This window comes from Oryzias latipes, chromosome 15, assembly GCF_053564925.1.
Source record: "Oryzias latipes strain Hd-rR chromosome 15, Olatipes_Hd-rR_3.1".
Lineage (NCBI taxonomy): Eukaryota > Metazoa > Chordata > Actinopteri > Beloniformes > Adrianichthyidae > Oryzias > Oryzias latipes.
Window position 1 is genome coordinate 6,947,006 of NC_136251.1, and position 13,974 is coordinate 6,960,979.

General features: G+C 42.1%; 1 protein-coding gene across 7 annotated transcripts; it reads left to right on the forward strand.

Annotated features, from left to right (window-relative positions):
• Positions 1-2,623: 2,623 nt before the first annotated feature.
• Positions 2,624-13,927, forward strand: lnpk (lunapark, ER junction formation factor). Of its 7 annotated transcripts, none has more exons than XM_078932300.1 (16): positions 2,624-2,696; positions 3,488-3,533; positions 5,459-5,500; positions 5,756-5,806; positions 5,875-6,011; positions 7,262-7,320; positions 7,559-7,599; positions 7,719-7,802; positions 7,872-7,923; positions 7,999-8,115; positions 10,410-10,502; positions 10,623-10,728; positions 10,917-10,987; positions 11,082-11,252; positions 11,537-11,636; positions 12,570-13,927. In XM_078932300.1, the coding sequence occupies exons 2-16, from the start codon at positions 3,507-3,509 to the stop codon at positions 12,571-12,573; spliced, it is 1,155 nt and encodes a 384-aa protein (XP_078788426.1). In that variant the 5' UTR covers positions 2,624-2,696; positions 3,488-3,506; the 3' UTR covers positions 12,574-13,927. The 7 variants fall into 7 exon arrangements, with proteins under 7 accessions (XP_078788426.1, XP_078788425.1, XP_078788431.1 ...); XM_078932305.1 differs by having other exon boundaries at positions 2,627-2,786; XM_078932299.1 differs by lacking the exon at positions 11,537-11,636.
• The last annotated feature ends 47 nt before the right edge of the window (positions 13,928-13,974 follow it).

The following is a 13,974-nucleotide window of genomic DNA, read 5'->3' on the forward strand; positions in this document are numbered from 1 at the left end:
AAACCGTTACTGACGCGCTTCCCACAAAATGTCCGAGAGGAAATGCAAGAGAGCAAATATCACTAGTCAAGAGGCCTTAAAGCTTCTCTCATCCTCCATATTCACGCGCAAAAAGCGACAGGCCGGCCTTCTTCACGAGATTTAATTATTGATGGATGTCGTTGAAGCTGACATCTTTCTTTGGCAACAAACAACATTTTTGAATGGCAAATTTATGTATTTGACTCTTTTGGTTTTATTTTGACACAAACAACCCCTAAAGATGCGGGGGAAATCGATCCGTGCCGTTCTCCTTCTCTCGGTTGTATAATTTATTTTGGCTTAATGAAACGGGGACAGCATTATCATCGGAGTGAACCTTCATCCTTAATATATTTATCAACAGCCAAGGCCTGTTGGAGGCAGACGGGCTTTATTGGGCCCATAACTCCTCACACTTCAGACTGAAGGCCAACTTTCCTCTGCTGCAGTCTAATCTCAGCACGAGGGATCTAGCATCGCACGCGCACGGAGGTCGCTAAAGCAGTTTTGAGGAGTGGACTTTGCATTTCAATTCTAATACAAATATGATTTTGTATATTATGTGCAGAGCACAGCTCCGACGTTGTCCTCTACACACACCGCAGCGGAAGCCCGTTTAACAGTAGCTGAAACAATGCTGACATCTAGTGGACAAAAATGGAATTACTGTAGAGAATTATTCTAATGCAAGAACCTGAACTTTTGCTTACATATAATTTTTTAAAATGATGTATGGTAACGATTGGAGCCGATGTGTTTTATCTGCATCATATTCCTAGTTGTATTATTATTTAACACAAAACTTTCTCCGTGCACACAGGTTTATGCAAAAATAACTGGCTATCTGGAACAATGGAGGACAGTCATGAAAGAAATGGTAATGCTCATCTGCTCAAACAACAGATGAAAGATCTGTAGAAATGTTTTCATATTTTTATGGACCCTAGTCCTTGCAAAATATGATTAATAATCAATGGATTAATTGTTAAAAGAGATTTAGTGCAAATGAAAGAAACATCATAGTGTTGCTACTAAAGTGGTCTGCAACCTGAGGCTCCAGAACCACACTCTTTTAGCCCTCTATTTTGGCTCTTTGGCTTTGAAGAAAAAATGCTAATGATTTGAGATTGTTAGGCAAGATTTGTAATTTAAGTTTACATTTTTTCATTAATTCAGTTCAGTTATATTTTATTTATAGCCTATTATTACACATTATTATTATTTCTGACCCTCCTTCTCGGTAAGGAAATACGACGGAGTTTTAGGGCCACCAACAACAAAAAAAAGTAAAATTGCGAGATTTTAAGTCGTAAATTTATGCAAAAAAAACTCGTAATTTTACAAGATTAACAATGAAGTGAGCATACACTGCAGCAGCAAGTGAACGCCACGCAACAGCAGAGCAGACTGACAAAACACAATGGAACAGGTAAGCTAAATGTTTATTGATAACGTTCCAAATGTTTGGAAGCTCATTTGTTTGATTTACGATTTATTAATGTTTTAATTATTGATGGTTGGTTTGCAGGATCTCTGCAACCGTTGATGAAGTTCCGCGTAACCCTGCAGCTGTCCACTTCCTTCCTTTCTTCCTCCACCAAAGACAAGATCTCTACGTCTGCATGCGTGGCGCTTCCGTCTGAGAAGAAGCACCTTTTGGCATTTTCAACGTTGTAATACTAATATAACAGACTATTTTCATTCCTCTTTGTTTTATGTTGAAACGGGACGTTTCATCTGGAGGAGGGGTTCATGACATAAGGTGACAAATGTACTTCAGGGTGTGAATGAAAAGGAGAATAAAGACTGCAGAGGTCCTCTACACCCAAACGTGTCTCTGAGCTCCTTATTTTACAGATGAAACTCTGAAGTCCTGCATTTAGGGAGCGAAGTGTTCTGTTTGGGTGGTAAGGCACTATGAGGTCTTTGATATAAGATCAACTGGGAACCAGTGAAGTGAAACTAACACAGGAGTGATGTGATCTCTTCTGCTAGTTCCTTTTAACAATCTTGCTTCTGCATTCTGAACAAGCTGGAGACTTTTTTAAGGAACTTTTAGGACATACTGTAAACAAAAAGTAATCCAGCCTTATAACAGTTAAATACACCTTTTTAACCACTCATGATATTACACTTTACAGTAAATTAGGAGGCGTTGTGTGCTTTACAAATCCTCCAAAATATACACATGTCAGATGAGTAAGTAAAAATAATGGTTAACTGGCAGAACCGTTCACTAACAGAAAAAGTATATAGCACAAATAAATATCATCTGCTGCTAAGCAGAACCTAGTCTATGGTCAGAAGCAAAGTTCTTAAAGTGTAGAAATGCATTATAATGGTAACTGGAAGTAAATCTGCTGCATCAGGAGGATCTTTTTTGATACAGGTTGTATTTTATTTTGAAATGAACTTGTGTGGTGCTGTCAGGATAAAATAGATCTAAATTGTATTCAAATGTCTGTTATATGTAATATTTCCCACATATGTGTTTTTATATATTTTACGGATTTTATTTTCAGTTTTTAAAGGTTTTGGGCCTATTCTGCCACAAATGATTAGATTTGAACTACATCGCAAAGACTTCTGGGAAAAATGCAGCTTTACCCTCGGGTTACGTCACGGGTGACGTTGGTTACGTTTCGTTGCGCCGCGCCGCGCCAATCTGCTTTCTGGTGCGCGTGAATTTCTGCCAGTGTTTTCTTGACGTCTTTGTGTTGTTATCTATTCCGAACACGAAAAAGAGCTCCACACCGCGACCGGACGTGAGTACGGTTACCTACTGTTGCTAGGGGGACGAACCACGGAGCTCTGCTCGATCCGTGGACGCCCGCGAAGGAGTGGAGCAGAGGTCGCGTTAGCTTAGTTGCTCCGGGAGTTGCCGACACACTTTAGGTTTTGACTTCTGTCCTTCAGTTGCTACGTTTAAACGTAAACATTCACGGAGTGGTAACTCCTGAGTCCTGTAAAGAAACTGCAGCGCCGTTGTTTTGTAGAAGCGGCGGGAACTGGAAACGGTTTGGTCAACCAGCTAACATTAGCCACATCTGGCATCGTTTCTAATTCTATTAATAGAGGTAATGAATGTGCAGTTTTCCTTCGGGAAATGACCAAAGAGACGTTTACTGAAACTTAAAACTTGAATATTTTGAGAGTTTTGCTATGGATAAACTCAGACGAAACTTTAGCGAAGCTTAACAAACTAGAGCCTTCCTTCGTTCTTTGCCTTCGTTCATGCAAACCGCAAGCCGATAATTCCTCGTTATAAACAGAGAGCTGATACTGTTCTCACTGTGAAGAACCGGGACCTATTCAAAATACTTAAAAAGATAAGAATAAACGTGTGACTGTGTGTATGTGTTTAGAGCTCCTCGGTGAATTAATACAGATTCTAAATGACATTTCAAATGTGTTCAGTGTAACTTTATTGACAGTGTTTTTTGTTGACAAGCCTTCTGTTTGACAGGAAACCCAACAGGTCAGACATGGGGGCTTTGCTATCCCGATGGAAGGTTAGTAAACCAGGCTTTTCACTAGATCTACACCACAAATACCATCCTGCTGTATGCAGAAAAAACGAGTGAACAAATGACTTCTAAACTGCATCTGGAAATGTGAAACTAAACGAAAAAGAATTTGATGTTTACCCCTTTTCTGTTTCTACTATTTCCAATTCCTGTTTGCTACAGTTCAGTCATGCATGTCTGTTGAGCTATATGAGAACTGGACTGAGTGCCTCCGCCTCCTTGGCGTTCCAAACAGGAAGTACCCGCTGGTTTCTAGAAGCTAAAATCCCATAGACTTCTATAGGGAAATAAACAGCTGTCAGGCAATCTATTGATCAGAGGAACCATTCTGGATGTAAAAACTTTTTTTTTTACGTCTTCTTGCGAATGTTAAATTCTTCGTGATATTTTTTAAGGTTTAAACTGACCAATCAAATACCTCGATAAAAATATGTGGTTTCATGTGTTTGACAGAACACGTGTGTTTGACAGCGTGCAAAGTGTTTGACAGATTTCGATTAGCCCACTTTCAGTGGTAGGGCTGTGGACCTCCAACAAGCTCACCCCTGATTGGAGCGCGAAGTTGCCGTAGAAACGCCAACTCAGAACGATTCGGACAAATCAGTGCTTACTAACATCATCTGGCTCCAACATGGCGGCGTCTGTCTTCTAAACCTTAGTTGTGTCTGAATTCCCACCCTGACCCCTAACTACTAAAAAAACTATATAGTGGAATTTTAAAAGCAATTCGGACTCTACGCTACTTTTTTTTTTTTAACGGCGGATATGACGTCATCGATTTCACGAAGTTAAAATCTAATTGATACAATTATTGATTCAATTATTGGGATACTTATTTATGATTCCACTGTCTTATGAAGATAAAAACGTTGATGGTTTATCAAAAAAATGCATTTAAATACATTATTTTTGGTAATAAATGTTCCGACGCAATGCATTGTGGTCTATATTCGCTGATTCAGTGAGCATCGATGCACACTGGTTTTTCACAGAGACTTCTGGGAAATTTCCAGGGCACTCAATTTTGGAATTGTAGATTCGGACAGCCCTACAAAATGGCGAACGCTCTATATAGCGCACTATGTAGGGGTAAGGGTAGGAATTCGGACACACCCCTAATGTCTGGTTTTGCCAACACCACTCGTTTCACCACCACTGAAAGGAGATCAAACAAAATCCTAGTCAGACAGAGATTTCAATGTTACCCTACCTTTGCACACCTGATTCAGCTCATCATCAGGTGTGTCCTGAGGACCAGGGTTGGAAAACATTTGTCTAAAACAGTCCAGAACCTCCATTTAGATTCTAAAGCATTTAGAAAAGGACTCCTGTCACAGAACCAAACATCCCTCCTGTTGTCCATCTCTCTCTTCTTGTTAAAGCACAAACTCTGAATCAAAGGGAAGTTCTTTGGGAATCCCAACATATCAAAAATTGATTTACAACCTAAAACGCGACTTTGTTGCTGTAGTTTGTGAATCTTTCATCTACTTTCTTCTGTCAGACAGACTCTTAAGGTGATGTATTGATTCAACCGCACTTAGTTTGAAATTAAACTTTGTTTGGATCATTTGGATTATCTTTTTCCACAGCTTTTTAGACTCGGCTCTTATTTCACTTCATCCTTTTGTTTGTTTTATGTTGTATTTCCTCTCAGTGCTGATTTTTTTTCTAAGCTCTGATCTTCTGTTCTGATGACGTTTGTATTTTATTTTGAAACCCAGAGGAGACTCCAGCGGGATGGAGGAGCTGACAGACTCATGAAAATGAGGAAGAATCGTCCTCTCTGTTGTTTTTCTCAGTAGCTTTGACTTCCAGGAACATGAAGGCAGATCTTTACGTCACAAATGAGAAGCACAAAGTCGACCCTGAAGCTGATTTTTATTTTCTGATCTTTCTCTTGAATGCAGACTAAACCAACCACAGTTGAGCAACTGGAGAATCTGGACAAGGTAAAGATTTCCAACGCATTTGGCTTTTTCCACACAACATTAGAACATGTGCCCCCACAGCCCCTTTATTGGTTTGACCTGGGCTGAACATCAGGGAAAACATGATTTAATGAACCCTGTTTGTTTGAAAGAGGATGGAAGTTTGGAAACAAATCTAATTTAGCGCAAACCTCATTTGTATCATTTGACGTCAATGTCAGTGGTGTTTTTTTGTGTTTTTGTTCAGTGTTTAGCTTCCTTTCTTTTTTTCTGCAGGAGATCAAAGAGCTGGAAGAGTTCAGAGCCAAAAACCAGCGTTTGCAAAAGGTGGAAGAAAATGAAATCCCCACAGATATTTGAGCTCCTCAGTCGTCCTCATCCTTCTTTGTCTGCAGCTGTGGGTCGGACGGCTGCTTCTGTACTCGTCCGTCCTCTACCTCCTCACCTCTCTGCTCGTCTATTTCCTCTACTTTCCTGAAGAATGGTCACAGAGAGTAGCCATGACCCTGCCCTTCTTTGTTTATCCTGTGCTGTGAGTCACTGTTACAACTTTATTCCAAAAATATCTGCCTTTTAGTTTTCATTTGTTCATGAAAATCGTGTTTTTACATTTTCTTTTGGCATTTTCCTGATGATGGAGGACATCTATTGAGAAAATTAAGCCTCAAATTGCATTTCTGAGTTTTTATTAATTCAAGTTGTTGTGAATCAGGAACAGACGACTAAAAGCGGATTTATGTCATAAAAAATTCGCTCTCCGCTCAAACAAGGAGCACTCCGCAACGGGAAGGGGGGGCGGGGTTGCTCTGTGCCAGTGGTCCCACCCAAAACTCAGAGGGGAATTTCTAATGAACTCCTGCTGGTCTGCAGAGACGATGTCCTAGAAAACGACACAGGCTGCATAGTGCACTATTCTGTGCGTTCGCAATTTGTAGGGCTGTCCGAATCTACAGTTCCAAAATGCAGTGCCCTAGAAATCTCCCAGAAGTCTCTGCATCGATGCTCACTAGATCGTGAGTATAACCACAATGCGTTGCGTCTGAACAATTTTAGCAGAGATGTATTTAAATGTAATTTTTGGTAAACCATCATCATTTTCCTCTTCAGAACTCAGTGGATTCATAAATGATTGTCGCAAAAAGCTCATCTCACAGGCTGTGTCCCAATTCCCACTCTACTCCCTTATGAGACTTAGCATCAACTATTTATGAGTCCTCTCTGTTCTGAAGATGACAATGTTGATGGTTTATTCAAAATGACATTTAAATACATTGTCTTTTCAAAAATGGTTCAAACGCAATGCATTGTGGTCTATATTCGCCAAGCTAGTGAGCATCGATGCACACTGATCTTTCGCAGAGACTTCTGGGAAATTTCTAGGGCACTGGATTTTGGAATTGTAGATTCAGACAGCTCAACAAAATGGGGAATGCCCCATATAGTGCACTATGTTGTGAGCAGTGAAGGAATTCAAACTTAGCCAATGAGATTTTCACTTCGTGAAATTGATGACGACACATCCGCCGTTAAAAAAAACAACGAAAAAACGAGGGAGCGTGGCGTCCAAATTTTTTTTTTAATTCAGGGCACTACATAGTTCCCCGAAGTGCTTAGGGAGTAGGGTGGGAATTCAGACAGAGCCATTGCTTTTAAAAATGTTTTCTATAAACTGCAGAATCATAACTAAAAGACCTCCAGGAACACTTTGATAATATTTCAACAGATGATTGCAGTGAGACTTTAAGCATTTGCTTCTCTCCTATCATCCTCTTTCTTTCTCAGAGTCTGGGCGATAAGGAAGTTTTTGATTTTCCTCTTCTCCAAACGCACAGAGAGGAACAGTAAGCCTTTATTTGTTCTTCATTGACTTTGAAACATCATTATACCTGTATTTCAGGTTTGTCTGGATCTAGCTAGCCCTAGTCTTTTTTAACCAGGAGGATGAGGTCCAAGAGAAGTTTGAAGTGAAACTTTTATCCTCTGTTGAGCGTAGATTCATCACGTCTAAGACCCTCTAAGGGTCAGCCACGCTCCAGCTGGAATGAGAAATGGCTGACGCCACTGTTGCTCCTCTTTCAGATGATAAACTGGAAGACTTGAAAGCTGCTAGGAAGAAGATCGTAAGTTTCTCATCTCCTGCTGTTCCCCGTAGAAGCTGTTTTTATTCCTCAAACGTTCAGGCCGCGGCGCATGGAGAGGAGCCATGCTCTGATTTAATATTCTTTTGGTGTGTTTCCAGCTGGAGGACGTGATGGAAACGGAGACGTACAAAAACGCCAAACTGATCCTGGAGCGCTTTGACCCTGACGCTAAGAAGAAAGCTGTGAGTCCGCGCTTCCTCTGACCCGTGGTCCTTCAGTCCTGTTTGGACTCACTTCCTGTTGTGTTGCAGGAACTGGAGTCGACTCCGGTGCGTCCTCAAATGACTCCCAGACCCGGTCAAGGTAACCCCCCCCCCAATGTTCTAACCCCAAGCGAAGGCCTGACGACTTTTCTAAAAGATCAGATGTTTCGAGCAGAGATCCGACAGAGGGGGGTTCCAATGAGACCAACACCGATGGGCACCCCCGTTTCAATGGCCATGACCCCCCCACCTGGAGCACGGCCCCCACTGGGACCAGGAGGAACACCTGTGGGTAAGCAGACAGAACGGCTCCACACTGAAGGATTATGGGTGGGGGCTTTTGCTGCTTCTGTCACAGCTTTGACATCAAAGCTTCATCTGGACCTTTAGTGGGAAAAAGTTTGTCGGCCTCTGATTTACTAGAACAGTGAAAATACCCCCCCCTCTTTTTTAAAGAGTAAATAAGGATTTGAACAGTGTTTATTCAAAGCACAGCCTAGTTTTGGGGGGAAAATCCCTTATTGGCAATAAAATGGAGATCAGGTGTTAGATGGAGATAGTTGCCAGGTTGGAAAAGGATTTTGCTTCAGTCTTTTGGGCTGACATTGTTCATGTCTCCTACCTCTACACGTTTGTAGGATTTTTGTCTGGAAGCTGTCTTAACCTCTCCAGGAGCTTGATGTGCTTCTTCTCAAGCTACTCTTTAGCCCCTCCCACTTCTTTAAGGAATCATTCCTGCCATCCGTTGACATCCGTCATTATCACAGAAGAGATTAAAGCCAGAGATTTGATGGTCCAAAGTCACGCCCAGCAGTTCTTTAAAGCTGGTTAGTTTTCCTGTCCCTTTAGTTGAATTAAACTCCCCTAAAGAAGACGTGTTTCATCCTCCAAACCCAATGCTGATGCCAGAGAGGTTGGTGTTGTTCTCATCATAGTTGTCAGGATCCTCACCAGTGTTTCTGCGCTTGTTTAAAGCTCCACCAGATGAGATTTCTCAGCCAGCCCCAGCGGCTTCAGGGTAACTTGGAGCGCTTTCACTGTGCTGGACCACAGCTGGTTTCCTTGCTTCTTGAACAGTTCATTTTACACTTGAAGTGATAGAACCAATTTGGTCTAGAGTTCAAACTGATCAACTGAACCCTGATGAAAAAGGAGGCGGCTGCTTAGCAAAGGTGGACTAGCAAAGTGAAAAAGCAGAAATCAGCTGAGTTGCTGAAAACCTCTCAGGCATAACGTTTGTGCTGGGAGGAGCTGAGAGGGTTCAACATTTCCTGGAGCTGCTGCTCTGCTGAAACTTAACTTAGAACTGACAAAATCTGATTTCATCATTTCAAAACATTTCTGTTCTTCATGCACTACTTTCTATAGTTGATCTTATTGCACCCAGACAACCAAAACAACAACTCAGTGGTGTCTGTTCTATTGAAGGACAGACTCCTTTTTACTTACTACACAAATTAGAAATGATTCTTTTAAGACATTTGATTTATGAGGCTTTTCACAGCCTCGCCACTTACATTTTAAAAGCTGAACTTGAAACATTTCAAAGATTTAAACTGAGTTAAAGTAGAATGACAAACATTCATATTTGTCTGGATCTTTAATCAGAGCCTCTGGGCCTCTTTTTCCAGTTTTTTTTTATTGTGCAGTAAATCAAACGGCAGCCACTCATAACCAGCTTCATGAAGAAAAGGTCTTTTTTTACTCCTCTCACCTCCTTTTTCCTCCTTGTTTTACACCATTAATGTCTGTCCTTATTGTTACTGGATTCCTTCACTTCTCATTTTTCGCATTTTGAAATGACGTACAGTGTTCCTTTGTTTATCGCGGGGAATCTCTGCACAGAAGAGACTGATTGACAACACCAGCGGCCAATCATCATGCAGTACACAGTGCGCTGTATGAAATATATTTTAAAAAAAAGCACTGTGCTAAAAGAACATCCACAAAACAGCAGAGACCACAAAAGGTCAACCGCAAAATAGCGAGGGAACAACGGCATGAGCTTTGGTCTACACTACGAGAAAGTCGGCTCTTGTCAGCTAGTGTTCATGGGAAATGTAGTGGTTGCTTGATAAAGCTAAAGATAACACGGAACAAAACACAGTCCTATCTACCTGCTAGAAGGAATTGAACCTGCGGTTGGTGGATACTCTTCTTGGGCTGCAGTCAGAGGATGAGAAGGACTAACAGCTTCTCTGTTTCATTCAGTTTTCAGTAGAGGTCTTTGGTCAGAGCTTTTTCTGCAACAGCGCCCCCAAATGGGCAGAAGTTAGAAACTGCATGACATTTCTAGGCGGCTTAGTTTGCTCCTCAGAAATGCTCTGTAGAGTGAAGTCACCTGTCCACCACCTCATTAAACCAAGTCCAGCACACAGACTCCTGGTCCAAACGGCCTTTAGCTGCCACTTTATGTAAAGATGGGAGATCATCTCTGTACTAATCAGCAAAATGAGGAAGAATCTGCGTTTCTCTGGTGAAGGGCAGAGTTCAGGGAAGCTGCAGGTCAGGATGCCTCTGACTTCAGAAATCCGGCTGCTTCTTCACTTGGTGTTGCTCGTCAAACAGAACGTCTTCCTCTCTCAGCTCCAGGAGGACCGCCGGAGAAATGCACCCCCTCCACCTCCATCCACCACGGAGCGGTGCTGAGGACCGCCTGCTCCCCCGTTCCAGGAGTAGGTCGGTATCAAAGCCTTGCACTTCAGCAAATCCAAATCCAAGTTGAAAAGGTTCTCGGATCAGAGAATGGAAACAACCAAACCATCTGAATTGAACTTCATGTGTGGACTCTGTTTGTAGGCATGCACCCCCCAGGTCCTCCCTTAGCCAGACCCATCCTTCCCAAAGACAGAGGAACTCTGGATAGAGTTCTGGAGTTCTTGGTAGGAGATGGACCACAGAACAGGTGACGGTCTTAAGATCCACAGATCAGCAAGTAGCTTGTTTGCTATTTTACTCTGTTTTTTCATGCAAAACAAATGAAACAAAGTGTCCAAAAAGGTTTGTAAACATCCTTCAGATCAGACGAGCTGAATCCAGAGAAATCAGTGACGGCGTCCCCTGACCCCCCAACCCTTCCTGTGTTTCCTGCAGATACGCTCTGATCTGTCAGCAGTGTTTTTCTCACAACGGCATGGCTCTAAAGGAAGAGTTTGAGTATGTTGGTAAGAACGCTACTCGGGTTTTCTTACGAAGCGGCTTCAGTGCAGACCAATGGATCAGAACCCGAGCTTCTCCTCTCGTTCTTCCTCCTTGCAGCTTTCCGTTGTGCGTATTGCTACTTCATGAACCCGGCGAGGAAGACTCGGCCTCAGGCTCCCAGACTCCCAGAGTTCAGTTATGAGAGGAAGCTCAGAGCAGAGCTGCGCTCTCCAGGACCTGTTCAGCGCCCTGGGACAGAACCGGAGGATAGCGCGCCCCCTTCTGGAGGTAGAGAGACATTTTCCTTCATCACAGGATGTTAAAATAAACTGTCAGAGGCAGGACATTTGTGTTTTTGTCATTCTGTTTCAACCTTTTCTGCTTTTAAACCTAAGGAGTTCTTTGTTTATCTCTCCCACCTGAGTCTGTTCCAGTGAGCTCTCTGTCATGAACATTGAATGCCTCGTCAGAATATTACTAAACGTGTTTCACAACCGTGTTCTCTAGAAAGCAGTCCTGCTGCACACCGCCTGAGCGTTGCATTAGCTTTAACCGTTTGGTTTTGCCTCTAGCCAAAGCTCCGGCTCCATGGAGTCTGGTCCACAGTTTCCAGATCCAGCAGAGGGCAAAGAATTCTCAGAGCAGAGTCCTGCAGAGTCCTGCAGAGTCCAGGTTCCCCTCTCCCACTGCACGGCCTGTTTTGGGTTAATTTCTGCTGATTTGGGTCGATTCTGGTGGCTGCCCAACACAAACCAAACTCCTATCATTTTTGTGTGTGTGTCTGTAATCATACCTGTCTGAGACACCAGCAGGCCTCGGGTCAGAACCAGATCAGGCAGACTGAACTCTAGTTGGATTTATGATGAACCACATGGATGCATTCATCTCCCCTCTGCTGTCGTCAGCGACCGTTTTCTTATTATATTAAGATTTGTTTGCCGTAATACGTCTTCGTTTTTTACTTAAATTTTATCCTCTCTAGTGTTAAAAAAACAAAAATAAGGTTCAATGTTAACACTTTATTACATTATATTATAATGCATTTTTATTTCTAAAGTTCTTAATTGTCAAAACTATTTGTTATTTTTCCAATTAGCGTTGTTTTTCTTACTGTAAACACAGCCAGAAATTGTCTAAACGCCAAATATAATCATCCGGTTTGGCACAAACTTCATGACCGTAAGAAGAAAATGACTGCCATCCATGGAAGTCGTCATGGTTACCTCAAACACTGGGGTCTGTTTGAACATCCAAATATCTGCCGTCTTCAGTCACTACAGGCTTCAAATGCCATCAAGCCCGTTTTTGTCCCACATTGAAGTTTTAAACTCAAATAAACTGAATTCACGACATTTGGATGTCCTTCAGATCAAATGAAGAACTTCAGCTCCCAGAGATCACAGCAGCTTTACGTTTGCTCTGGTCGCTGCCTGGCTCGGTCCGACACCTGAACCTGAACCGGGATCGGGCCCTGCTGGTGTTTCTCTGTTCTTTAGGAAAATCATTATCAAACACTAATGTTGCTTCTCTTGATCTAGCAATGACATCATGTGTCTGGACTGAAATGATGCATCAGTGTTCAGAGATGTTACCTTTTGTCTCCAGATGAGAAGGAAATGGAAGAAGAGGAAGGACAGAAAACGCCCACAGAGACTGAGAGCCAATCCGAGGGTCAACCGGAGCAGCAGCAGCCGCATGACGAGGAGGAGGAAGATGAGGGTCGGGGTCAGGAAGAGGAAGAACGTCGCTATGAAGCACCAGAGACGGAAAGTGGAGAGTTGTAGTGTCAGAGTCTGGATGAAGATGAAGGTGTCAGCGTTCTGCTAGTGCTTTGATGGGGGGTGTCAGAGAAAAGCATCTCTGACAATAAAGGTTTGATAATAAATGTTCACATTAGTGCTTGATCTGCTGCAGTGTGCTGATGATGAGGAGGAGAGCGTGACTTGGAATATGTCCGTCGCATCTTAAGGCTTTTTCTTGATGCTGACAGTTTCCTGTTTAGCTCCTTTTAGTTTAAAGAAGCTTGAAGGTTTTGTTGCTTTAGGTTTAGGCAGAATAGCTGCTTAGTCCTCTGCAGCAGGAAAACCTTCAGGTCTGGAGCTTTTAAGGATTTGAGCAGACAGTTGGTACTGCAGCTTTTGTCTCCCTTCCTTTCGGAGGAGAGTTTTTCCCTGATGCATGTGAGCATTTCGTCATTCTGAAGGTTGTGCAGCTACAAAGCTCCTGTCTAAAATATGAGTGGAGAGCTGCTTTTATTTTTCCTCTGAAACTGCAGACGGTTTGTTTTTCTGTCTGCTTTTCATGACGCGAACACACTGAAGCTCTGAAAGAGAAAACGGCAGAATCTTTTGTCTTTTGGAAGCAGGTTGAACTGAAGAACGGCACAAACTTCAGCTGAAAACTGCCGGTCCTTTAACAAACGTTTTGCTGCTTTTTCTGCCATTTCTCTTATTTATTTATTTATTTGGCCATTTTGGGTGAAGTTCACTTCAGGAATTGCTCTTAAACACAGACGGAGGCGTTCATTAGGCCCACTAGCATTTAGAACCCTTTTTTTAAATGTATTTAATGTGTTGCCATGGTTACACGTGCCTTGTTTACTGCTGGTACGCTCATCTGTTTACAGTTTAAGATGTTTGTCTGCTAAAGAATAGCTTTATTTAGTCTTTAGTGTCTATGCAAAAGCGGACAGTCGAGTCCGATTTTTTTATGCCACTTAGTTTTAGTGAAACATTTGTATAAAAAACAAAGGAAAACGTACGTTTTTGATCAAGTGTTCACCTCCAAACATGTAACTCCTAATGTTTTCCTTGGCTCACACAAACTACAAAATGTGAGCTTTTAAATGTATTAAAACGTCTGATTTTCAACGTGTTTATTTCCTTTAAGTCAAATTTGTTCTTTGCCTTTCTGCCACATTTTGTCGTAAAGAGTCGCATGTTTAATAAAGGTTTCACTCATGAGCAGGCCCATGTTGTGTATTATTGATGCTTTAAAAAAAAAAATCAAT

Coding starts and splice junctions, on each gene's coding strand:
- lnpk (XM_078932299.1), top strand. CDS start 3,507: ATGGGGGCTTTGCTATCCCGATGGAAG. Junction 10,503..10,622: donor CTCCCCCGTTCCAGGAGTAG/GTCGGTATCAAA, acceptor CTCTGTTTGTAG/GCATGCACCCCCCAGGTCCT. Junction 10,988..11,081: donor GGAAGAGTTTGAGTATGTTG/GTAAGAACGCTA, acceptor TCCTCCTTGCAG/CTTTCCGTTGTGCGTATTGC.